The sequence below is a fragment of the Orbicella faveolata genome, unplaced genomic scaffold (assembly GCF_042242905.1).
Source record: "Orbicella faveolata isolate gen_17 unplaced genomic scaffold, um_ofav_v1 contig_24, whole genome shotgun sequence".
Classification (NCBI taxonomy): Eukaryota; Metazoa; Cnidaria; class Anthozoa; order Scleractinia; family Merulinidae; genus Orbicella; species Orbicella faveolata.
In genome coordinates, this window is record NW_028301552.1 from 29,939,663 (window position 1) to 29,966,784 (window position 27,122).

Genomic DNA, 27,122 nt, shown 5'->3' on the forward strand with positions numbered 1-27,122 from the left:
ACTTACTAAAGAAAGAAAATTGATATGGGCGAGAATGTGTTACCCAAGCACTGTTCAAATCGATAGACTTCCACAAGTGATATACCTGTGGGTAGATTTGGGGAAGGGCTAAAAGTAGCATCTTTAAAAGGCTAGGTAAGCATTGGTTGGGATCACCACATCTAAAACGCGAGTGTGGTGCATCTCTAAACGCGGGAGAACTTACGAGGGAAAAGTAAGCTGATATGGGCGAAATTCTGCAACCTAAACACTGTTCAAATCAATATTTTTCCACAAAAGAAATACACGTGTGTAGATTTGGGGGAGGGCTAAAAGTAGCATCTTTAAAAAGTTAAGTAATCATTGGTTGGGATCCCTGCACCTAAAACGCGAGTGTGGCTCATCTCTAAACGCGCGAGAACTTACGAGAGAAAAGAAAGTTGATATGGGCGAGAATCTCTCATCTAATGAAGGGACGCAAATGACTTCTACTGTAAGTTGTTCTTACCTTTTTTTTTTTTTTGGTTAAATTCTATGAGAACAGGGCTGTGTTCCTCGAAGGCTGTGGGTGTAATTCGTAAAAACACTGAGTTCTTATAAATCGTTCAGAAATTCTTCGTTCCAGTTCAAAATTATGTTGCTGGCACATGGGTGGTCACTTTATATTTAGACTGTGATGTAAGATACCTTAACCTTTTTTTACTGTTTATGATGCACTGCTACGTTAGTCTGCTTTATAAATATTTAACTGCTCTGGGCGAGTTTTTAATTTCAAGATGATTAAACATTCTTTTTAAGCGTTCCTGTTAAAAATGATGCAAAGTTGTCAATTTTAGTAATTTCAATTTGAAGAAAAGGTCCTGTTAGTACCTTCTTGTTACTTGATGAAAATTTGCGGGGCTTGTTTTACCACGGCGCTTCATGACGCCTTCAGGAATAAGCTATATCTTCCCTAGTTGAATCGTCATCAGTTTATCGTTATTCAGGTTATTGATTGGAAAAATAATTATACTTTTAAGCCCTAGTTTATATATTTTGAGGGGATGGGCGGTTGGCCCACTTCTTTCGGAGGTCATTACTTACAGGCTTTTACGATTCGTTGCGTGTACGAGCCATTGGCCAAGCAATTGGCCAAGCCATTGGTAGCCGTGCATGGTCACCTAAAGCACTGACAATCTATCTTAGCTCCATGTGCTAAGTTTCTCCTCGCGCCTTGTTTTTTTGCGCTCGGCTGTGTAATTGTGCGATATTTTCTACACAATAACTTCAATTGCCGAGCATGATAATACTGCACGTGGCTCCCACTGCAAACGACATACTCAGACAAGTATTCCAGATCATCTGGGTTTTTATTCCTTAAGATCTGTTTTAGATTGATTAATCAAACGCTCCTTTACGCCCGGACAAGCATCTCGATGCAAGCTCAGAGTTTATTGTGATGGCTTTCATTGGGTAAACAAGACATTTATTTCTGCTCGCCACGCTCAACATCCATACGTAGACACTTTGGTATCTTTAAGTTCAGTTCGTAGATTTAAACTTGGTTCAGGGGGAGAAGGAGACGAAGGTTAATGTTGCGTAATTCGTTCATCATTGCGGGATTAGTTTGCGACGTTTCGACCGCTCTTCGGTCATTATCAAGCAAGATGTAAGAAGTAAAATTTGCATAGATATATATAGCTACAAAGAGGTAAGAATGTGTGAAAATTATTAATGAAGTAAAAATATGTAAAAAGTATGTAAAAGAATTAACAAAGTAGTGCTTAAAACAATAAAAACATGTAAGATTATAAAAAAACTTTCACACGAATAGAGTCAGATTGTACATTGAGACTTGGTCTCAGTTCGTGAATAAAAAACATTTCGAAAATAAGACAGTCAAACTTGGTTGTACATTTCTTTAAAATCGAAAAGTTATTAGTAAGATCTTTAGGGGCCAAAGAATGTTCCTCGCGAAAATGTTTTTATTGTTTTAAGCACTACTTTGTTAATTCTTTTACATAATTTTTACATATTTTTACTTCATTAATAATTTTCACACATTCTTACCTCTTTGTAGCTATATATATCTATGCAAATTTTACTTCTTACATCTTGCTTGATAATGACCGAAGAGCGGTCGAAACGTCGCAAACTTTTACCGTTTATTTTTATTGTCAATTGCAGGATTACTTGATTTATCGGCATTCCCAGGTTTTGTCCGCTCACGTTTTTTTTTTCTGCCCAAGTCTTTCGTTTTGTCCCAGATATTGGCATCAGCTGAGTCCGCCATCGTTTGAAAGTATCGGAAATGACTCGAACGCACTATTTACTTTTAAAGCACTATTAATATCGTGACTTCATTTTAAAGCTTCTCTCATGTTTCATTCGCCCAGTTCTGGTTTATTTTTCATTTCATATCATCGACATGTCACTGAAACAGATTATGACGCTTCACTGGCCGCAAAACGAAGAACCCTAGTGAGAGTATGTAAGGAATGCTAGGAAAATTTCCTACCATTTCTCTGCGGTACTTATAGTAGAAGCCCCGTGCGTCCCGTCATGACCCTAACCCGGACGATCACACTATACGAACTACTGATGCAAACAGGGATGTTTCAAAGACCCCTTTAAGCAAATTAAATGTAGGCCAGGGCTTCTAATATGATTTCTACAGCATCGCAAAACAAGGAAGTGAGACACTGAATTGTTACTAATCTTTTAATTGGACAATGTCACAAACGTAACATTTATCAAAATTCATGAGATAGGAAAAAAGCCTTTCTAATTCTTGTTGGTTTTTCTTTTCATAGCAAACATCACTACAACTCTTCGTTCACATAAAAATTAAATAAAAGAAACCACATTACGTTACAAAAAAAATTCCTAGTATTACGTTACTAATGTAAGCTACTTGGCCTGGCTACTTGGCAACAATGTAAATACTGTTGGTTCTTTTAGAAACTTCTTTTTACCACGACATAACTTAAATATAACATAACAAAATGAATTGAGCTGTTAAATAATTTGAATTTTACCATTCCTTTAGATCATCCAAAACACACTATTACCATCTATAAATAGAATCATTACATATTTAAATTTAACCACGACGTAGTTCAAATATTTCACGTTATTTAACAGATGATCCCCAGTCCGTTCTGCGCACTCTCGAGGGTTTGTTTACGTTTTTGTTTTGTGCCACAAAGTCTAACATTTGGCCACTACTCAACCTGAACAAAATTCAAAGGTTTATGTTGACCTTCGGTACGAATGCAAAGCTTTTTTCTTTGGTCTTTTCGATTTAACAAGATGAAACAACGTTGTACATCAAAGCAATCGTTGGACAAAATAATTCAAAATGCCATAACTTAAGGTAAGCGGTTGGTAATGAATAACATCGATTTGCATGCCATCGACTGAGACTTACAAACATTGTGAAACTGAATATGAAATCATTTTTAAATCGCACCATTACATAGCATAAATGATCACTGCATAGTAAAATTGAACAATTAAATGATATAATGACGAATTCAAATTTATATATTTATTTAACTTGAACTTGAACTATTTCATAATATAAATGATGACGGCATAGTTATATAGAATGCACCATTACATAATATGATGCTTGCATAGTTGAATTGAATTATTTCAAAGTATAAATGATAACTCCATATTTATATAGATAGCATCATTGCATAATGTAAAGGATGACTATATATTTATATTAATTGAACTATTGCATAATATGAATGCTAATTTCATTATTCAGTTGAAAACTGCACAATGTTCGTGATAATTACACATCTAAACTGAACCATTATATAATTTAACAAACGTTACTACCATAAAAATAACGAAACAAAACAAAAACAAAACCACAATATCTTAAGAAAAACATCAAGGGTTGCCCTGTTCATAAACATGTGATATATACCACAAAGATATTCCGGAAATTTGCGTTTCCTAAACATGTTCTATTCATCTCTGATTTTCTTGAATTCCCACCCTCCTGCACCGTCCAGTTCCAAATTAAAGTCGTGGAGCTAAAGAATGAAAAACGAGAAAAAGACAAAAAAGGATAAATATTAATGAAAATTATGAAGCAATTAAAATGAAAGAATTCGCTGCATTCGTATAAACCCGACAAATGATATCTCTTTGCAGAAATCTTACCTTTTATATTTTGTTTAAATCGTTTTATACTGTAATCACCTGTATGTCATTTAATTTGATGTATTAAAAATGGTAGTCGCGGCACTGGTTTAAAAGAAAACGATCATCTTTTCTTGGTCAAGCTTACCCCTGTGAGTATTCGCACGCGCTCGTGTGCCGCTAATGACGCGAAAAACTATGTTCAGTAAAAATGCGCATTGCAATTCAGCGCAAAATTCACAACTGTGTACTGACCTATCAGAGAAGCTACATGGCTCTCTGTAGAATGACGTCATAGGATACAAATATTGAAAGCGCCAACAAAAAGTGAGAACATAAGAGCATGAAGTTTAACTGTCGCACGAATAGAACAATTTTGATATATTAAAATTCAGCCTAAAACAATGGACCTAAGAGGCTCTGGGGAATAACTAGAGTTTGTGGAGTTTATTCCCCAGAGCCTCGCGCTGAGGTCTACTGTGTTAGGCTGAATCTTAATATATCGAAATTGGTCTATTACATACCTCTCTCAGTGACTTTCTATGGCCGACACTAACGACTGTAATACCAAGCTGTTTACAAGATGAGTACAGTCTGGTCTCCGAGGCCACATCTAAATCGCTTGTAGCTTCATCAAGAACTGAAGGGAGAAAATAAACCAAAACCAAAAATTAAAAGTGACTACGGCTGTGAATCAAACTGCTAGTTCTGTCAATTGTTCCCAAAGAAGTAATTCAAGTCTACGTACGTGCTACTAGAGGTCGGTGAAAGAACAAACGAGCGAAGGACAGCCTCTGCATCTCTCCAGGGGACAACATGTCCTCCCTATATCAGATAAATAACATTTTATTTTACTCAGGACAAGCAGCTATCTAATTTAGATCTGCAACTACTTTAGCCTGCCATTCAATTCTGTTAGGTGAAGGATGCGGAGCTCTCCACTTGACTGTACTCGCCACCAAGCTCGTTCATTGTCAATCGTTTGGCGACTCCATGGTAGTGACAAGCAAGGCAGATTGAGTTAACTTAGAATTTAACCCCTCGTCAAATCTGACCCAGCTCAAATCATTTTCATGTATGACAGTTGGCGAGAGCTTTCTCAGTTTGACAGGCTTTGATGCTAACTGTTGTGTGCTTTAAGTGTTCGACCGCGGATGAAAGTCGACGTGAGTAGATAAACCTCTGGTCCGTACTGTTCAAACACGGGTTTTTGAACATTCTTGGGCAGGGTAGGGGCATGAAAAAAGAGGCATCCGTGCTTGAGTGCTTGATCAATATTGAATTAGAAAAATATTGATAAACGTTTTCAGCTTTGGCGATTTCTGCGAGGTACAAGAGAATTCCTAATTTCCCTGTTGTAAGGATTGGTAAAGCAAAACTACAAATACTTACCAATTGGAAACCACAGGGTTATCAAGACCACCAACTCGGGTACACAGAGATGTCTGAAGAAGCAAAATTAACAGAATAGCATTGTTAAAATTACAATGAAGAATAATCAGATGAAACATCCGAAGGATAGTTTGAAAACCAGACAACCTGCGAGAAAACTCTCCCTTGGCAGATTTTGGAGTAGACCTTGTTCGTAGGCTACACAAGAAACCCTTGGAATCAGAATAAGGGTCCCCTTAACAGGATACCCTAGCAACGTAAACCAGAATACGTGTCCTATAAAATGGACGCTCGTGGTGTCAGAAAAAGGGTCCTCTCAGGGGAGTAAGGGAAGTTTGAAAAGTACTCTTTGAATGTAAGTGGAATCAGGACAAACTGTTCTCTTACAATTAAGAGGTTTCTGCGAACGGGAAATATCCATTGACACAGGTTTAAATGTGCTACTTCACGAATCGATTTCACGAGCTCATGAGATGTCTTCTCAAAATTCCTAAAGAATATTTTCACAGAAGTACAACGTAGGTAGGACTATAATTTAATTATATCAACATTTAAAACACTTCATGATCCTTCTTGGCCATCCTATTTGTCTTTACAACGAGCAACTAAAACAGGCTTGTAGTCCCCAATGAAAACAGAACCTTTGAGGATACTGCTGCGTGTCTATTTAATAGTCTTCCGAAAAATATTGAAACTTGTGGTGATTATTACATTTTTAGTTGTAAATTACATAAATTCTTAACATTGTATGCTTTATCTTAAATGAAATTCTTTTAAACATTCCCACGAGACACATCACCTTTTTAGACATTTTAATAGTAAATAGTTTTAACTTTGCACATACATTGAGTGTCTACACGTAATCACTGTTTTTTTCTGTTTACTCGTTAGCCAGATTTAGTTTTAGTGAGCTTTGTAATTTATTAGTCAGTGACAGATGAAGAGCCATTTTTTTGCATGGTTAATGAACCATTGTTATTATTGTTATTTTTTTTTGTTCTTCTTGTTCTTGTTCTTATTGTTATTATTATTATTATTATTATTATTATTATTATTAAAAACAAAAAAAGTAAGAAATTTACCAATCCAACATTTTCCAGAAGATCAAGAAGTTTCACATTTTCACTGCTTTCGGCACACGAACCTACAACAGAAGAAACTTAAGTCAACAATATTGTAAACACAGTCTAGAAAACAAATACCACTCTTGGTAAATCGTCGTTCCAGCGTCGAACAGTTTCTGATCCTTATCATCCATTCAAAACCAAGCACTTTTACTAATGACCTCTCCGAAACTAGTCACGTCAGCATGTCGTAATGGAAACTTGTAGCGTTGCTTAGCAAATCAGCTGACAAAAACGCCGGCTTTGTCAGTTCTCGGAGACGGGACGTGGACATCAACTAGTATGTATTCCCAAACATAAATAGGCCAAAAACATGTTTCCTGTTCCATAAACTATTATTACCTGAGTTATCTCCATAAGAGGGATCTTCGTAAGGGTAAGTTAACTAGAAAACGAGCAAAGAATGCGATTTATACAAATTTTGTTGAGTTATATTAAAATATATTCTGCATTTTGCAGTTATTGCTAAATATTTATTTAGGTAAAGGTAAGGTAAAGTCTGCATGCTTATCCCGGTTTCTATAGCATGAAGCGACTAGGAGTATTTCTACTCCCCCCTGGATGGGATGCTAGTCCATCGCAAGGTTACTCCCAGCATTAAGTTCGCCGGTACCCATTTATACACCTGGGTGGAGAGAGGCACTGTGAGAGTAAAGTGTCTTGCCTAAGAACACAACACAATGTCCCCGGCCAGGGCTCGAACCCGGACCGGTCGATCCGGAGACGAGCGCACTAACCATGAGGCCACCGCGCCTCCCTAAATATTTATTTACGTAGCTCAAAAGAGTTTCAATATTGAATGGAAGCCCATGATATGTCATTACTTGTTTGATACGTACATTTGGAGTATCTTACGTCTATTTAGTTTTTGATGCCGGAAAAGTCTTCTAATAAACCTTCCTTTCAAACACATTTCTTGAAATAGCTTTACACGGTGTGCGTACTTTCGAGCAGTCCTCTCTTTTTTCTCTCGTTCGACTACTGTAAATTCTTTAGTAAGTAAGATAGTAAGTAAGATTGCTAATATTTTGTGAATGAGTTTACCTGTTGTCGTAATGTACCGTCCGTTAGAAACGTCTTTTGGGGTAAAAAGAACACAGCTTTAGGATAGAGCGGAAGGAATCTCAAGACCTCCCCTATGAAAAGACGTTGAGCAAAACTCAAATAAAATTTTATATTAGTGACATGTCGCCACTGTATGACGTGGCTTCGAGGCGATTCGTTTAGTGTCTGTGATTGGTTATAATTTGCGACCGAAAATTCGAATCCAAGCAAAAATACTAGAAACACTTAGGCGTGATTTCTGTAAAGCTATATCTATAGACTTCAGTTTCCTCGAAAGCTAACATATATTAACTGAAAATGTAAAGAAAAAACATATACTAATTTATTTGTCATAAATTTTTAAACAGGGCCTTCGTTGGTAACAGTTTTGATTTCGAAACTGAAGAAGTACCTTGATAATATTAAAGGTGTACTTACTTAGTCCAGAAAATATTTAGAATAATTATACCGAAGCAACTTGTACCTGAAAGAGGACTCCATATTCCACAAAGGATTCTAAATAGCGAACTCTTTCCACTTCCTATGGATAACGATTCCAAAAAATAAACTTTAGAAAAAGATGACCATTGATTATATTCTAAGTAAAGATACTTGTTAGCTTGACCCAAATAGTTTCCTTGCGACTTTCCCTCCTCTCTGCAATGAGCATTTTCTATAAAAACAAGCTTTCTAAGTCTGTCAGTATTTTGGTAACTTAGTGGTTGGAGAGATATTTGTTTTGACGGCGAAATTACAGGTCTTGGTTCTATAGGCCAGAAGTAAAGTGCAAGTTGCAACATTTGCAATGGTTCGATTTTCCGGCCAGTGAGGTAACCTTTCTATCAAAGAATTTAATTACCTGCATTTCCGGTTATAAGAATACTTTTTCCATGGCTTATCTCCAAATCTAGATCTTAAAAAACACAAAGAACCCCTCCATAACACATTGAATGAACAACACATCAAAAATGTACGTAGTGTGTTTAAGGACTATTGTCTAAAAGTTTCCGGCATTAGTTTCTTTACTAGCAAGGGATGCGCTCACAATTCTGAAACCCATTTCACTTTCACTTTCAAAAAACTCACTACTTCTCGATAATTCCATCACATAGAGCAGTTTTCGCTTGAGCGTAGAAGAGTTATTGGTTTTACATTATTACGCTACACGATTGGCTTAAAAAAACTCGCGCCACTTTTCCATCCAATCGGAAGTAAGACCGAAACCAATCGCTACTCGCTCTCACACGTTTTCCCTCGCTTCACGTCAGCCACACGTAATTACTTCAAGTTCGGTTTGGTTCTTTAGACCCGTAATACAATAGATGTAGAATATACTAGCAGACTAATCGCTAGTATACTAGCACGTTAATCGCCTTTATTTTGTCGCCTTTATTGCTTGATAGTTTATGTCCAAGTATAATACTTCCTACATATTCAAAATATAATTAAAGAATACTGCACCGCCATAAAATTATCTCACCTTTGACGAGGGGATCCGTGCAATTTGGTGGAGCAAACGAAACATTAATGAGCTTGAAAATTGCATCCCTTCTGTGTGGAGCCATGTTCGCAGTGCTGAAACAACGAGAGATGTTTGTTAAATGATGTTGTATCGAGCCTGACACAAGTTGACAAACATACATGTACTTATTTTAACTTTGTTTGTTGAGAATGAGATTTCTAATGCCAGTCTCTAGCGCTCGCATTCCAGACTGAACTGGAGCTCGGAAAGGTCTATTTCTGAGTTGGAATTTTACTCTCTCTGGAACCAAGCTCAACTCACATGTCACTCGTGGCAAGTATGGCACCCCGGCCAGATTGCCGGAAGGCGAGTGGTTACCCAGCTGTCTCCATCCCTGCTCCTCGAACAACATGACTTAAAACTCCTCGTCATGTTTCAATTCCCACATGCATGAACCGCACATTTTCCTAAACGCAAAAGAACAGCGAAAAAGCAAAGAAGCTGTAGAGGGGACAATTTAATGAAGCAAGGGTAAACTTTACCCTAAAGAATCTTCGTTTTCTGTCGTCTTCTCTTGTGAATCACTTTCCATGGCAGCTAAACTTTCCAAAAGCTGACCTATCCTGTAAAAGACAACAGCCACACAAAAAGCAAAAGATAGGATACTGTTTACAGGTTAATGAAATGCTAATATTTTGGTGTTGCTGTTGTTATTGTTGTTGACAAGAATCGTCTTCACAAAACAGTTGTTCCACTGAATAATGAACTGGAAAGGTTGTCAATGCATCACATATAGCTGATAAAGTACAGTTAAAAGCCTGACTTCAAGCCTTGATGATTTATCAAGTTGGCACCTAACTCCTGCTCCCACAGAATGAGGCCAACAAATCATCACGAACTTCCTGGATGGGCTACTAGCCATCATACATCCTTCTCAAATTCATTAATAGTTCATCAAGATTAAACAAAGGAAATCATCACCGCGACGTAGTTTGGGTATCTGATCTTAATCAGCATAGATTTTTACGATTTTCTTTCTCTGCTTTCTACTTAATTTAAGTTTCGATTGAGAAGATATATCAAACACTCAAGACAGTGTTTGACAAAATAACCAGACACCTTGAAGTTCGTCGAATATACTCTCGTATTTTCAACTCTCTCTTCGGTGTTTGGAAATGTGGTCAAACACGGTCTTTCGTGTTTGATATATAACAAGAAAATCTCTCTCGTTAAGCTCAAAACTGATTAGGAATTTAGAAGAGGAAACTTTCAAACAGGTCCAGAACGACGTGAAGCTGGAGAGAAATTGATTTCAGAGTGAGTTGAAAATTAGTGTTTATCAGTCGATGGTGTTGCAGGTCTAGTACGTTGAAACTGATTAGTCAGTTTAGCTGTGAAGTTAATGGCCATAAGATTTTTGTACATTACCGACAGTCATTATGGTCGGTTCAAAGTGTCTTGCCCGGAATTGAAACACAACACAATTAACTTAACCAGAACTCGACGTTAGACCGATTGATCGAAAGCCTTACACGCTAACTATTAGGCCACTTATCGGATTTCTTATATTTACAAATAGGTTACCTGTGAACATATCCAGCCATGTTGGAGAAATCATTGGATAAGTTAATAAGCTTAGTGCCACAGGTTATCAAGTACAAGGCGAAAAATGAGCTCTGAAAGTTAAAATAAATTTAAAATCAACTTAAGGAAAATCAGAATGGAAATAATGTTGTCACTCGCTCGCTAAACCATCATGTATTCCAGATGTGTGAGCTGAGAATTAATTAAATGAACTGTCTTTAAATTAATATATCAATATTCAATATAATTTAAGAATGTTAAATGTTTGCATTGAGAAACAACAGCAACAACATCTGTCAAGCTGTAAGAAACGAGAAAGATAAAAGTATGATATTGTTTGCGCGCAGTTTCTAAATAATGCTCATACAAAGTTGGCTAAAAAGCATTACAATGTTAGTTATATTTCCCCAGTGGTTTTAATGACATGCTTTGGACGTTTAAAGTTAAGAGATCATTTCTATAAGGCGGGTATAAGCAATGGGAAACCGCAGTCTATTTGGTTTCTATAACTAAAATTTCACTTGCAAATTTTAAGGAAGAGTTGCCCGACGCGTGTCGGATAAATTCGCTTTGCTAATCAACGTACCCTTTTAGCAGTCTTATCTTATAATCAGTTGAGATACACACATACCCTGCTGATCTGACCACCGAGCTCAGTCACAGTTAAATCATCATACTTTCCCGCAAACAAAGCAATGGCTATTATGAAGTAGCTCAGGATTGAACCCACGTAGTCAATAAAAGTAATGAAAACTGCAAACAATAATGTGAAAAAAAAAAAAGAAAAGATTAACAAGTAGAGAACGTCACAGAGCTTTGACCCTAAAGTGAAGAATGTTGTGTCTCCATGTGAGACAAGGAAAATGACTAAGTGTCTGATTAGTGGAGGTGACTGCAACTTAGGGCTCAATTATTCCTTTCAAAGTTACGCTTTTGTAGAAAAATACAGTGGAACTCACATAATTCAGCCACAGACAGCACATAAACATTTTGTACTATAACGGGGTATTAACACCAGTACTTGGAGGCTCGGTGCCCTCATGGTTAGTGCGCTCGCCTCCGGATCGAGCGGTCCAGGTTCGAGCCCTGGCTGGGGAAATTGAGTTGTATTCTTAGGCAAGACACTTGTCTCTCACAGTACCTCTCTCCATCCAGGTGTATAAATGAGTACCGGTGAAATCAATGCTTGGGGCAAACCTACGACGGACTAGCATCCCATCCAGGGAGGAGTAGAAATACTCCTAGTCGCTTCATGCTGCTGAAACCGAGATAAACACCAGCCTGATGGGTCACCTGGCGGGTATGCGGACTTTACCTAACACCAATGCGCTACACTTGAGGAGCTTTTTCGCCATTAAATTGGAGAAATTGGCCGTTCGTAAAGTAATTGTGGTGTTCAACACCATAAATAACCTGAGTGTAAATTATTTAACGTCTCGGTTTATTCCGCTTGCATCATGAGGTTTTGTCCTGCAATCTTTAAAATGCTGACTGTAAGCTGTAATTTATCCCACAGCTTCGCACTAACTGTTGTGAATGAAGTTTGAGCTGTAGCAGAACTGTGTTATGGAAAAGCTTAAACAAAAACGATTCAACAGTCAAACGCTCTAAAAGACTTGACAACTTGTCTTGGTGAGAGTTTTTAACTCTCCACTCTCCAGCTTCTTATATCACAGTAACACAGATTATCATAACAGAATGAAAGTAACATTATCATTTCGCCTTACCCTTCGCAGGCGAAGCTCACAGTAGCAAGATTATGGAACTCAATGCTTATAATCAAAAGTACTTACAGAACATAATGGTTTGTAAGTTTATAAGTCGCAGCTGTGTTTGTAGAACTGACTGCAAGCGGAGAAAACACAGCAGTCAGCAATTTGCCAAAGCAACCACGTTCGGCTAGAGCCTGCTATGGTATAACATGGTGCATGTAACATCCTCGGAAGAACTGGGTTGCCTGTCTAAAAAATAACTTAGGAGGGATTACCTTGGACATAAGGCCTATTTGGGAGATTCACTCTCTTACCTCGATCTTCTCTTGAGGGAACAGAATACCCAAACAATATCAAAATTACAGCCAGGATTGAGAAAATTGCATGAACAAGTTTGTTCTTCACTGGTTTGTGATGGAGTGGGAAATGAAATGGTGAACTAGATATATACTGTACGTAAAACAACTGGAATTTCAGAACACCTTCGAAGTTTGCACTTTGGAGTTCAATTTTAAGATTGAACAGGTAAAATGACACAATCACAGCTCCATCGATTTTCAAAACATGATATCAATGATAGAGCAAGAAATTAATAATTTTGTCCATTCTTTGAACATCAAAACACTTTCAAAGTTCATATAAATGAAATTTCAAACTTTCATAGAGACAGTCCTCCCCTGAGGTCTTCACTTACGGGAACTGTCTACTGCATGTATTTGAAGCTAGTGTTTACATTCGGACGTAATCTGCTCAACGAGAGTTGGATTGGTCGAAAGAAATATCTACCTAAGGCATCCACAGTCAGATAAAAGCAATTTCCTAATTAATTGTTTAATACCTGTAACTTTGAATTTGTTTTCTTCATCTCTAAGTCACCAGATCTGTAAAATGCTATTGACTCTGCATTTGATCTGATTTGCATGTGTTTAAACCTGTGTGCGGAACAAAGTTTAAGAACGTAGGTAATATAACAAAATGACGAAATGACACTCTTCATTGATTCATTATGATGTATAATACACTATTGCATATTTTATCAAATGAAATGCAGGCGAATTAAACACTTTGCAATATTTGCTATGAATCTGAAGTCTGATCCTTGAAAATGATCTTCATTCAACAAATACGTTTATTTAACACGGCTAAAATCAAAATAATGTAAAAGTTAAACATTGTAATTGTTGATATAATAACTGTACTTATGGCGTTACTGTCAAAGTTATGAAGTCGTGAACAACTTATATATGTTTGGACTGTTTATTGCGCTGTAAACTATCACAAGCGAGATCTTCAGACCACAGAAACCAAAGACATAACGGATGGGTTTCCATCGTTTACGGTACAAATTTGATTATCGTTTTGCCTCTGCCTTAGTTCTAAAGGAAATTAGGTATTGGGACGAATTCGGCTAACGTGTTTGTTGACACCCAATTCAGACTAGGTGATGATTCCTTTCAGGAAGGTTGTAATTGTGCAATTTTTTACAGGCAACTGATTGCATGGGAGTATGTACAAACAGAACAATTGTAACCTCCCAAATGAATCATCACATGATTTGAATGGGGTAGAAACACGGATGTAAACGTGTTAGCCATATCTGACTATCGCTGACCCATCACATTTGAATACTTTGAGCTCGTGCCTTCTCATCACTCTTACCATATGAAGTATATGACTTGACTGAAGAAGAGAGAGGAAAAACTAACAAATTACCTGAAGTCTCCCTCAAGTTTCTCCTGCTTGACCACCACACCGACAATCGGAGTCAATATCAGCCTGTCGATTATTGCCCCAACAATAAAGTAGACATAGATGCAAACTGGACCAAGGTATCCCAAACTGAAAATATAATAACTCAATGAAAATCTTTCTACTGAGCTTAACAGCTTAACGAAGACTTTTTAGTTTTAATTTAAATGAGGGATAGGAAAGGTAATCATAACTGGCATTAGGTGCGAAACAAAGAGATAGAATAGAATATCTAAGACATTTCTGCGGATGAAAGGAAAGAGACAGAGGCAATCTACACCAGAGGAACTCTAGCATTTTTAATTTTCTAGTATTTAATCACGGTTTTGTCATGGGAAACTCTTTACTTTCATTGATAGACTGTGCAATAGTTTTTTTTCTTTTTTAAGGATAGGCATGACCTGTAGAGGTTTCCAGTGCAGTAGCTATGTAAAATTTACTCTCAATAGCTTCATGCAACTGTTAAAGTACAAATGTCATTTAAACTTTTAGATGTGGAAATGCTGGGTATTGCGACGACATAACGCCACTGGAAAGCGATGATTAACTATACCTCGATATAACGAACGTTAGTTGTTTTCCGCAAATTCGATTCGTTATGTAACGAGGGCTTCGATTTAACAAAGCTTTCGATATAACGAACCCATATTCCAGTCCCCTGGCACTCCGTTAAATCGAGATTCAACGAGATATGAACGGAGCTAGACTTCACAATACCCTTGCCTTGTTTACACTCTTTGAGGCTAATGATTTTATTTTCTCACCATCACACAATTATTCTAGTAGGCGTAATGGTCTCGACGTTTTAGTTCCAAAAGGTTTTACAGAAACTGCTCAGAAAGGCTGCTATTAGTCGGACTGCAAGTATTTGTAACTGACCTACCGACATGCATGAAGGACACTGAATCTCTATTAATTTTTAAAACAATGCTTAAGGACTTTTTTGTGAAAGCTCTTAGTATTTTTACAAACAAACAAACAATCGTTATAATTGTATAAAGTTTTTATCTCTACATATGTTGTATTCTTTTTAGAATTTTTATCGTTACTTCATTTCTATTTTTAGTTTCCCAGGGCACCCTTTGATAACAGCATTTGATAACGGGTTTACCCTTGTTAAATAAGTTTATATTATTATCATTAACATCATCATCATCATCATCGTTATTATTATTTATTATCATTATCATTAGTATTGTTATTATTATTATTATTATTATTATTATTATTACTTTCGATGCTTAAGTGCCAAAAAATTGCACAGTATAGAGGCGCCACAGTAGAGGCTGTTACATAGTGATACACATGTTACCTTTGATAGCAGAGGTATGTATAATACGCAATGGTGAATGGTGAAATAATCAAAACAAGAAGTAATGATCTAAAAGAAAGACAAAATCTGTCCACTTCTTGGGTTATCCTCTGATCACTGTAGGTGAAAAGAAATTGAACGTGTTAAGGGAGGAACCAAATAAATGAAACTGGTTTTGCCACTTCCGGCCTTCAGCTGGGCTCCTGCAAAGAATGGCTTTAAATCCAAGCACAAACGAAAGCTTAATGATAGTGAAGATGTCTACAGGCAGGGAAAAGCATAGGCACAAAGCACGGTAGTGAGGACACGCTCAATACAAGCAGAAAAAAGTATGTACTCTTCTTGTGCTTATGCTTATTTCAAGTGAGAACGCGCTGTTGTAAGCATAAGCATAAGCAAAAGTGAAATTCCGCCATCTTGTTTTACAGTATCGGGAAGATATGGAGCCGAGAATAAGGCACTTCTCCATCCTGCGCATGCCCACGTGCTTGTCTTTGTGTTGCAGCCGTCCTCACTACCTTTATACTTATGCTTGTCCTTGTACTTATGGGATTATATCGTAGTGAAATCAAGGCTTGAAGGATCTTGCCATTTGACTCTGTAGTTAGTAAAATCATCTCCAAGGACGTTTTGATCATCAAATGATGGAAATAATTGAGAAGCGATTGATATTGGTAATGACAGGAGGGTAGTAGTTTGCTTCGACGTCAGACATTTGTTCATTTATCATTAATACGGCGTTTCCATATATTAGACTGATGAGCCCTTTATTTTGTCTTGGGCTGCTAACAACTCAAGGATACTTCCAAGCACTTGAGTTATTTTTTAGCCCTGCCAAACAAATTAGATATGTCGACAATAAGCTAACACGCCTCCTTTAAATTTAAACCCTGAAAGTAACCCACCCGAGGTTTGAACGTAACATAGTCAGTCTAAGCAATTAATAAGCCACTACGTTACACCTATTTGTCTTTATTATTATTATTATTATTATTATTATTATTATTATTATTATTATTTAACAATAAGAAATTGCGATAAAATATTTCTAAGCATATTGAGAAAGTTAAAAATTTTGTTAAAGAACGATGACGTTTCGACGTTGAGCTAACGTCGTTATCAAGTCAGAATGATAGCTGATAAAAAATGTATAAATAGTCAGTAAAACAATAGTTCAATGGATGTGTTAAAATGTTTAAAAATTAAACAAAGAGTTTCGCACGGATGGAATCAGTTTGCGTGTTCAAGCTTGGATTCCGTTCCTTTATGCAAAGCATCTCATAGACGAGGCAATCAAATTTCCCTTGGCACTTTCGGAGAATTCGAAACTGGCTTTCGTTGAGGAGGCTTATGTCCCCGTGGGCTTCCAAAAGCTGTTTTCTGTGTAGCCGACATAATCTGCATCGCACGGCTACACAGCCCGACACCTCGACCAACGTATTGCTGAACATAAAAACTCGGCGATTGGAAAACACCTTTTGGAAGCCCACGGGGACATAAGCCTCCTCAACGAAAGCCAGTTTCGAATTCTCCGAAAGTGCCAAGGGAAATTTGATTGCCTCGTCTATGAGGTGCTTTGTATAAAGGAACGGAATCCAAGCTTGAACACGCAAACTGACTCCATCCGTGCGAAACTCTTTGTTTAACATCCATTGAACTATTGTTTTACTGACTATTTATACATTTTTTATCAACTATCATTTTGACTTGATAATGACGTTAGCTCAACGTCGAAACGTCGTCGTTTCTAAACAAAATTTTTAACTTTCTCAATATGCTTAGAAATATTTTATCGCAATTTTTCATAGTTAAATGTTTAGAAAAATCGCTTCTTATTCGTATTATTATTATTGTTCATACAACATGAACTGCAATAAGACAATTAAAGGAGATACAAAAGATAATACAGAAGGTAATGGTGTGTGTTAGAAAAAACAATACAAAAAAGAAGAGAATTGCAAATTAATTCAAAGTACAACATTTTGAGTAGGAAACAATTACCAAATTAAGAATTAACTAAATTAATTAAGAATTAATTAAATTAAATTAAATTACATTACACCCATTTGTCTTGCCAGCCGTTAACTCACATGTTATCAAGTTTGTCCTGCAGAACATTCATCTTGTAGTAAGCTCTATGCTTAAAATAACCAGAGTGTAGCCTCCTGTCCAGCAAACCACGCCATTTGACATAGAGGATTCTAGAATCGTACTTCACTGCAGTGTTTGCCTGAAAAATATAGGTAACAGAACAGTGTAAGTAATTCAACTCAAGTCACCTGGAGCACAAACACTACCACATGACTGTTCAGTGAGCTGTGATCAATCTCAAAGATAATTGGGGAGAGGGGAGGAGGAGAAGAAGCGAGTGTCGGGGAAAGAAAAATTGAGCACCCTCTGGGGCACATAAATCAATAGCTTCTCCCTGGGGTCAACCTCTGAAATTGACCCCTGGAGTCAATCCCCAGGATTGAGCCCCGGTGTTGACTTCTGGCCTGACCACAAGAATTGAAAGAGGTTTATCTAGGAATCCTTGAAGGAAAAGTCGTCGAGTTTATGTTTTCACTTCTCAGAGAACCCCTATTCGTCTTTTTTGGTGAAGGATTAACGCAATCCCCTTCCGAAGGTCCATCTAACTATCCCTCCAATTCCCATGGTTTTCCAGGGAGTCCGTGATGTAAACTCAAGGACAAGCCAGTGGCATGTGGAGAGCTCACTTGCGAGACTCGATCACATCAAATTTGCAATATGCGTGGTTCCGGACCCACTCCAGGGAGGGTTCTTGGAAATTCCATGGGAGAGGGGTGTAACACTGCCACAAATTTCAAAGAAAAGTGTGAACCGAAACTAGAATTTCCGGGGAGATGGATGGGGCGGTGGTTAAAACAAGGAAAGCTCCATGGGAGGGTATGTATATTTTCTGGTGCAACAAGATTTAACAACTTACCACAGCAAAACCAAGAATAAGAGGAGAGGAAGATATTAGAATACTTGTGAAGTCTGCTTTATCCCTGTCTAGAAGCGCTTCATAAAATCTACTTGGAATCAATCCAGTGTTGTACATCAGTAACTGCTCTACATAAAAGGAAGGTACATCATCTGTTAGTTTTAAAAAAAGTACAAAGGAATCAGGTCCTAGAGCAAGTTAGGCTTCCCATTACTAACCGTGCCATCTTTGAACTATCTGCTATCTCAGGCATCTCCTTGAAACATTCATAAAACAGTATTAAGGACGCTCGCGGCTAAAATGTTCCCACGGACAGACTTTTTTATAGCTTACCATGAGGTACGGTAAAGATCACAGTTTGCGAGAAAAGCTCAAAAAATGCGGGTCACCATGCTCGTTTTCGAGATCAGGCGCGTTGAGGACAATCAGTGTCTGATCTGGGATTTCAATGTGGTTGAACAGTTTGTCTCAGTTGACAACTTCATAAGGGAACATTTTACTCTTCTATGGTCTGGCACACTAGATCAGACACTGCAGTTACTAACACCAAAATGCCTCCTTCAATAAGGCAGTCAAATGAGACAAAACACAATCACAACTGATTTACAACTTTTGCATTATGTATATAACTTTAACACAGTCGAACCTTATTTAGCGGCTATCTTCGGTGAGACTATTCTCCTTCGCAGCCGTTGTAAGGGTCGTCACGCAACGCTTCTCCCCAGAAGCGTTGCGTGACGACCCTAATAAAGACTACAGGGAATAATCTAGGGAATAATGCTCACGAGAAACCCTATCACTGTTTTGCTGATATTCTTGTCCAGAAAATAGCATGTAGGTTGCTTAGAGAACATGTCAAGGTAGCGCCAACACAATCATAATAAACTTGGGTTTGAATGTCCCAAAATCAAGACAAACTAACGTGTAATAAATTTTGGGTAGAAACAACAGAAAAACCGCAACGGGAAGACCAAATGGTGGCTTCGGCCGCTTAATAGAGGTGGCCAGCTTTTACGGTTTTCTTTACAGTATTTTACTGACAGTAATTTATTGAATTTGATAACTGGTCGCTTAATAAGGGGCGGCCGCTTGATACGGGTTCGCCAGTACCTGCTAAAGACAGTCCCATTAAAAGTACAAGGAGCAGAAAGGTCGTAGATAGACAGCCGGGAAATATGACCTTCCAACAGCGCCAAAATCTTTTCAGAAACAGGCGATCCAACTTGTATTTGGACGGAGAACTGAAACGAAATAAAAGAAAGCTATGATGAATCAATGTATGCAAAAAAAAATATATATGGTCGCCGCTGAACCATAAAAGAGCTCACCTTACAAAATTAGCCGCCATTTTCGGGCTCAAATTTTAGCTCAGAACCAAAGACGTTATGAAGCCCGGCGAAGGTATTTGCTCTATGTTTTTGTTCCCTTTTTTGGCCTTGACTAGAGATGCACAAAACAAAATAGATATCAATTTCTATCTGAGTAACTAATCAATAGAAACGTTTCGGTTATGAAAATTCATGCATAGTGTGTGACTACAAAACAAAAGATTGTGCACCGTCGTGGGACTAACTCCAACCGCGTAAATCTTAGTACAATCACTCGGAGCGATTTTACAATACCGGGCCACTTATTAACATATCCCTCAATGCTTCTAAGAACGAAGCATATAGAAATAACCATTCAAATTTAGTGAGATGCAGATGGGTGGCCCGGTGTTCTAGAATCTAGCCTTGGGCTCTTTGCGTTGCCCACGTGGTCGTTGCACTTTGGTTTACGATATTTTATATTACATAAGTCTTGTCCTTCATCCCTGACGCCCTGACCAAGGTCCTCAGAATCCCAGCGGAATTTCTCTTCGAGTTTTCAAACACGAGAAGAGATTTAGTATCTACGAGCAGCCATGTATTATTTTGAAAAGTATTTAACAATTACTCGCTGAAGGCGAAATCAACATCGGCGAATATTTACCGAGGTTAAGTCGAGGTAAACATTCACTTATAGGCGAATAATTGTTTTGGTATAATTTTCAGAGGTAAAACCCAAGTGAAATAGATCTTAGATTTAAACTTATACATGCACATCGATTGTGAATCAATTTACACATCGAGTTATAGGCAGTAAAGCAAAAAAGCAAAACACTACGAAAAATAAATTCATCCGGTACCTTTGTTCTATCGTCATTGACTTCATTCACATTTGTGCCCATGATCTAAAAATAAGTAGCTCCAGTTTGAAGAAAGACAACTGATTCACTCACGCGATCTGACCTGCTGGCGATCAACGAAACCATTGCGCTTACTATCGTCGTTTGGACGCGAAAAAATAAAATCGAAGAAGAATGGTAGCTAATGGTCTAGATAAGTGATGAACAAAAATATAACTTTCAGTTCTATTCGATTCGCTTTTAGTCGTGGATACGCGAAGTGTAGAAACGATTATCAGCTATTATCGTTAGGGGCAGAATATGCAAATTTGTCACTCACTCAGATGTAAACAAATTGACATGCCAACGACCAAAATCGATATTTTCAGGGCATGCAAATTTGTCGCTCACTCAGTGGTAAACTAATCGATAGGTCAACGACCAACATCGATTTTGCGACATTGCGAATTTGTACATATTACATGCTGAGAAATTTCTAAAATCACAGCCAGTTTCCATGGTAACTGAAATATTATTATTAAATTAAAATAATGGCTGACAGATTTCCCGATTGTGACGCGAAGCAACTGCAAGAGTTTAAGGGAAATGCAGAAAATTCCAAGACCGAAAACAGGGCTAAGACCTGGGTTACTGTTTGTGCCACATGGGATGAAGAAAAAACGATACGGTCCAGAAATCCAAGGAACTTGACCACAAGCTTCAGACGTTTTTTGCCGAGGAGAGAAAGAATGATGGTTCGGACTACGAACCAGACAGTTTGCAGATGATGATAGCGTCCCTAGGACCCGTTTCTCGAAAGCTTCGGAAACTATTCGGGTCCGCAAACCATTTTTGTTAATGTATCTACAAACAGAGAGGTGCATGACACCGCGGATATACGTTTTTGGGGGCGCGATACAGTATTTTGCTGGTCAGCGGTACACCCTAACAAAACTACAAAATGCCTGCAATTTTTACATTGTTTTCGCAGCGAGTCTTATCGACAGTCAAAAAGATACAAAACTTAGAGCGCACACTGTAAACTTAGCTTTTAAACTCCGCTCATTTGTTGGATAGTTCTCAGTTAATATTATATATTGTGCCAAAGCCAAACTGAACTTGCACACGGTGTGAAATTGTTGTTGTTTCGTGAGAGTTCATGCTCGCAAGCGGCGAGCCAGTGGCAATTTACGTTACGATGTGGGCTAAGGCTAAAACTAGGCAGCTTTTGTGTTGCTGTAACGGTGTTCTGAGGACATCAACTTCTCAAGTTTGTTGAATTGATGGGCTTGAACCGTATGAATCGGTATGTCAACGGCATTTCGATCAAATTCGTCAGGAAGACATGCTGGTGTTCGTCCTCTTGTTCGATTGGGGGCACTCACGTAAGTAATCACGGTCATCCTGTCCTCACTCGGCATCACCGAATTATAGACCAAGTTGGCCGAAATCGAAGCAGTGCTTCGTATAAATCTTGGACACGTTGGTGTAACAAGTGTAGGACTGAGTCCCCAAAAGGGTTCAAAATCTGGCCTCAACTCGAGGAAGAATTCACCGAGGTATGTTTTCTCATAAAATATCCAATTTTAATTATACTGTACTTCAGGAAGCTTGAGGCTGGCGAAAATAAAATTTTAAATTTTCATGTTTGTTATTGTTCTTTGTATTATTGTATCTTTGTTTCTTGTCGCAATTTCGAATTGTTGCAGTTCTTTATTTTGCTTTTAGCGCCTCTAAAGTGTGAAAATTATTTTAAACTAGTTGCATAGCTGTTAAAGTTTAGAAAAAAAGCTATTTAGCTATTAAAAAAACCACAAGAAGTACATGACATCTGATTATCTTTAGATGGCAGAAGACATGGAATACAAAGCTGTTAAAAGGGTTATTAAAAATACATGCATACAAGACAATAAAATTACCATAAAATCTGGGTAATAACAACTTTCAGTTAAAACTCAATAAATGAATTTCATTTTTAGTTATAAATAGGCTATCCCCCCTGTATTCACACAACAATCTTATGATTATAAGGCCACCCAGATAATTTCTGACCACATTACCTTAGAGCCTGAGACTCTATAACTTTGTAACATTAATATTTGTTTACATATTACTGTTATCTGGATTTCCCAATAGAAAACTTCTTCTATTGTACATTTTTTTCTATTTTGGCTCAGCAAAAATCCTTTTAGATACTGTCCATGGATGATTTCCACAACATCAATGCTGTAAAAACACCAACTGAGAGAACACTGACCAATACTCTCCATATGGCAACTCCTCTCCTGAACATTCAGCCATCTGTTGATGGTGGGGAGAGGCAGGGGGCGGGAGCCCGGGAGAATAGGGGGTAGGAATCCGGAGAGAAATGCAAAATGCTAATTTTTGTCATTCATTAAGGCTTCAAATACTTTCAAAAACAAGAACTGAAAATGTTACTTGACTTTCATTTAGTGTCTTTAGAGACTTCTAGGCCGACGGGCAAAGAAAAATTCACCCTTGGACTCAAAATGAGGCTGAAAATGAAACCCTTTGACAGTGGTTACGTCATAGGTCATTCACTTGAAAGACGGGTAAGAGTAGCAAGGCTGAAAACGAAGGAAAAAAGGAAAAGGAAATGCCTAAGGACAGTGCAGCTAAATGACTAGGACGTGTTTTGAGTCTCTTAATTTACAGGGGACAGGAGCAGGATGAACAAGGGTGGGAGTCAAGAGATAGAGGTATGGGAAGTGGGAGAACAGGGTATGGGAAGTGGGAGGTTCTGACTCCGCTGTCCTTCCCCCACTTGATGCAGTACCTTGTCCCTAAGTAAAAGGTAAAGTCTGCATAGAGCCAAGTGGTCCATCAGGCCAGGCTTATCTCGGTTTCTGCAGCATGAACTGACTAGGAGTATTTCTACTACCCCCTGGATAGGATGCTAGTCGATCACAGGGTTACCCCCAGCATTAAATTCACCAGTACCCATATGTACACCTTTGTGGAGAGAGGCACCGTGAGAGTAAAAGTGTCTTGCCCAAAAACACAACACAATGTCCTTGACCAGGGCTCAAACACGGACCGCTCGATCCATTGCTGAGCGCACTAATCACATGGCCACCGCACCTCCCACCTTGTCCCTTAGGCCTAACCTTAACCCTAAACCTAAAAAAAAGGAGTCTGTAGATTTCAGTCAAGTTTACCTCTTATCACTTGCGTATTTGACACGATTTCTAATTTCCTCGCTTTGCCATTCAGTTTACAGCACCAAAGTCTGACTTTAAGTGATTCGCAACTACTGACGGAACTTGTTTTTGCAACTTACAACTTCAGACTTTGCACAAAATTTCTCACTGGAGAAAAGCAATGTTGCAGAACTAAAGTGATGAACTAAATGCAATAAATATTAATTTGTAAGAAATGTATCTGTTCTTTAATACATGCTTTTGTGTCTAGTATCTGAGTTAGATGCAGCCAAGATATATTACCAATGGTTTGTGGACGACAGTAAGCCAATTCAGAGACACAGTGGCATAAACAAACCCACTTGTTAGCCAATTTATCACAGGAAAAAAAAGTAAATACATATAATAATATTATACATGTATAATTTATTGCCATCAGGTGCTATTATGTCTTGTAATAAAGTGGTTACAAGTTAAGTAAGAATCTTACAGAAGGGAGGATGATACAATACTATTACTAAGGCGATCATAATTAATTTCATATTGATTCAAAGCACGTGATATGTACATGTATGATTACAATGTAAAAATTATTTTGTAGTGATTGAGCAAAGCTCATCTGAATTAAATTAAATGAAAGGAAAAACAACAACAGTCAATTATTTATGAAAGTTGATACAATGCACATGTAAGATAGGGAAATAGAAATCGAAAAGCTTCAAATGACTGAGTAAACAAAATAAACTAGTGGATTTCATTGAGGAGTTGATTACTGCCTCTCTGAAATGTTGAATGTCTTTTCAGCATCAAAAGAAGTGAAACTTGACCACATCCCATAAGTGGAAGCGGTTTCGTGTAAACAAATACAGGTGTTTGGGCATTTTAAAATATTTAGTTACATGTTCATACATATACAGGGAAACGGTCTTGAAAATTTCCGTGTGCTATCAACATTTAATTGATGGAAACAAAAAAGACCTCAAAAAAGGAAAAATTGTCAATGAACCCAAGATATTGAGCGGTCTTAAATGTTTTCAGTATTTCCAGCGTTCGCTGCGGCCAATAAATCGTAATATTTTCGATTTCTACTCCCTTCGCAAACGCCACCATTATATAAATGTAGGCTTAAACAATCTTTAATGATGGAGAAATATCTTGTGAATGAAATGAACAAATGTTTTATTCTTACAGCAAACGGCAGGTACAAAAAAATATTTCACCCGTTCCAAAAGGCGCAGAAAGTCAGAAAGGTGATAGAAACGCCTAAACGCCAGTCTTTAAAGACAAATTCTTATCAAAGTTTCTTTGACGCGTTGCGAAATATAATCTCACTGAACAAGCACCACATGTCGGCGCAAAGTGAGTGTGAATAAAACGGTCCCGACTTACATGTACCTTAACCATTTCGTGCAAATTACACTTTAAATCCAACCAGTCTTCAAAATCCTTGCAAAAGCTGCACACAGGACAAATTTTCTGCTTTGCTGGATACCAATCGTTGATTTTTACAATTCTGAGGCGAGGGCGGCTGAAGCAACACGATCCACGCTTCGTCCGCTCGAGCTGGCTCGAGTCAGCAAACTACACATTACTCCACACAAAATGACTCCCCTGTACCGCTATTCTTTACGAACATTGCTTGAGTATTAAAAACCCATTTAAGGACGTCAAACTCACCAATAACGAGAACTATCAAGGATATTTTCGACCTTAAAACGAAGCAAAATACCGATCTCAGAGACTGCTCGATCGAAGGACAGCATAGCTCGATGGTGATGACCACTGACCAGTTACTGTGACGTCAAAAAACGTATTTCCGCGGTGTCGAGGTGCATACGCCTAAAACTTCTTGTATGAAGGCAACCTCTGTTTCTATTAAGAATTTGTGAACAAAACAGCTCAGTAATCATAAGGTTTGAGATCTTGCTACGGCTTTTCGGGTGCGAAAACTTTTCGGCACCCTCGAGAAACGGGCCCCTGGACCGTCATTTGAAGGAAGCTGGCAGCAGCATTTCCGTTGCTAAGAACAGACTGGTTGTCAACAGTCGTAAAGAACTGGAAGGAGAAGTTCGCTTTCCCCGCGAACAGGGCTACGGCAAACGTTCCCGTGCGTCAAAGGCACTAAGCAATGAAGAGGAAGTACTGTTATGGTTAAAAGGGCTCCTTAGCCACATTTTGACGCAGCATTTCGGATTACGAGGCTGCCAGGAGCACCACGACATGTACTGTCAACGATTTTTCATTGAGTAAAGATGACAATAGAAACGAGAACAAAGTGCACAGCTGATGTAAGCTCAGATGGTCAGGCATGCAATTAAGTCTAACTAACGCCGTCCGCTTCAAAATGTTGGCCTTTCCTCTGCTGTGGAACACACGCTGACGATAAATGAAGAGCGGTTGATGACAATCAACAAATTTCCATGGCTTGTCATGTGACCATCAATTACCAACTTAGCCAAAGGTTTCTCGAGCCGAGGTGTAGGCAGAATCGATTGTAGATGATTATTAAACTTTGATTGATAAGCCTGTTAAAAACTTTCACTCTTTAGAACTGACAGAGATTAACAGACATTCGAGCACAGTTTCCATCACAGTTGAATTTGAGTGATGTTTGAGCAATCACATGTTCACATGTTGTTGTAAAGCCAATCAAATGCGCGTGACTAAATAAAAATATGTGTGTTACATAAAATGGGAAATTTCTTTGCCTTGTAGTATAAACAAATATATAAAAAAACACAGTTTAGTTAGGGTATTTGGGATAAATACCGGCTCGTGATGTTTCAAAACTTCCCAAATATCAGTCGCCGCGCCAGCTAGTGATATTTTGGTGAATTTTGAAATATCACTCGAGGTATTTATCCCAAATACCCCAACGAAACCCTGCTATTTCTAATAAAAATTAAACCACGACGTAGTCTAAATGCGTCACGTTATTTAAAGATGATTCCGAGTCCGTACTGCGCTCTCTCGAGAGTTTATTTAGGTTTTTTTTTCATCCACAAAATCTATTATTTCGCAACTACTTGCATGAACAAAATTCAAAGTTTTATGTCAACCACCATTACGAATGCAAAGCTTTGTTCAGTTTGGTCTTTCTGATTTTACTGGATGACACAACGTTGTATATCAAAGCAACCATTGGACAAAATAATTTAAAATACCATAAAGATAAGGTAAGTGGTTGGTAATGAATAACATCGATTTGCATGCCATCAACTGAGACTCACAAACATTGTGGAACTGAGATTGCGTAGTACGGACTTGGAATCATTTTTAAGTCGCACATTATAGGCTGTTGCTGGTTTTCACTGTCACGCCAATAAAAATCAAAATCGTAATCATTTAATAAATTAAGTGAAGAATATAG

At 38.0% G+C, this 27,122-nt stretch overlaps 1 protein-coding gene across 1 annotated transcript; it reads right to left on the minus strand.

The window, feature by feature from the left end:
• Nucleotides 1-1,993: 1,993 nt before the first annotated feature.
• LOC110061579 (lysosomal cobalamin transporter ABCD4-like) lies at nt 1,994-20,901 on the minus strand. Its single transcript, XM_020768412.2, has 21 exons — nt 20,613-20,901; nt 19,556-19,686; nt 18,446-18,573; nt 17,589-17,728; nt 15,499-15,615; nt 14,151-14,276; nt 13,276-13,369; nt 12,519-12,570; nt 11,357-11,478; nt 10,726-10,817; nt 9,684-9,764; nt 9,160-9,254; nt 8,539-8,592; nt 8,164-8,220; nt 7,680-7,771; nt 6,978-7,020; nt 6,594-6,655; nt 5,512-5,564; nt 4,868-4,944; nt 4,644-4,759; nt 1,994-4,010 (listed from the first exon to the last, which is right to left on the minus strand). The coding sequence occupies exons 1-21, from the start codon at nt 20,636-20,638 to the stop codon at nt 3,942-3,944; spliced, it is 1,827 nt and encodes a 608-aa protein (XP_020624071.2). The 5' UTR covers nt 20,639-20,901; the 3' UTR covers nt 1,994-3,941.
• Nucleotides 20,902-27,122: the final 6,221 nt, after the last annotated feature.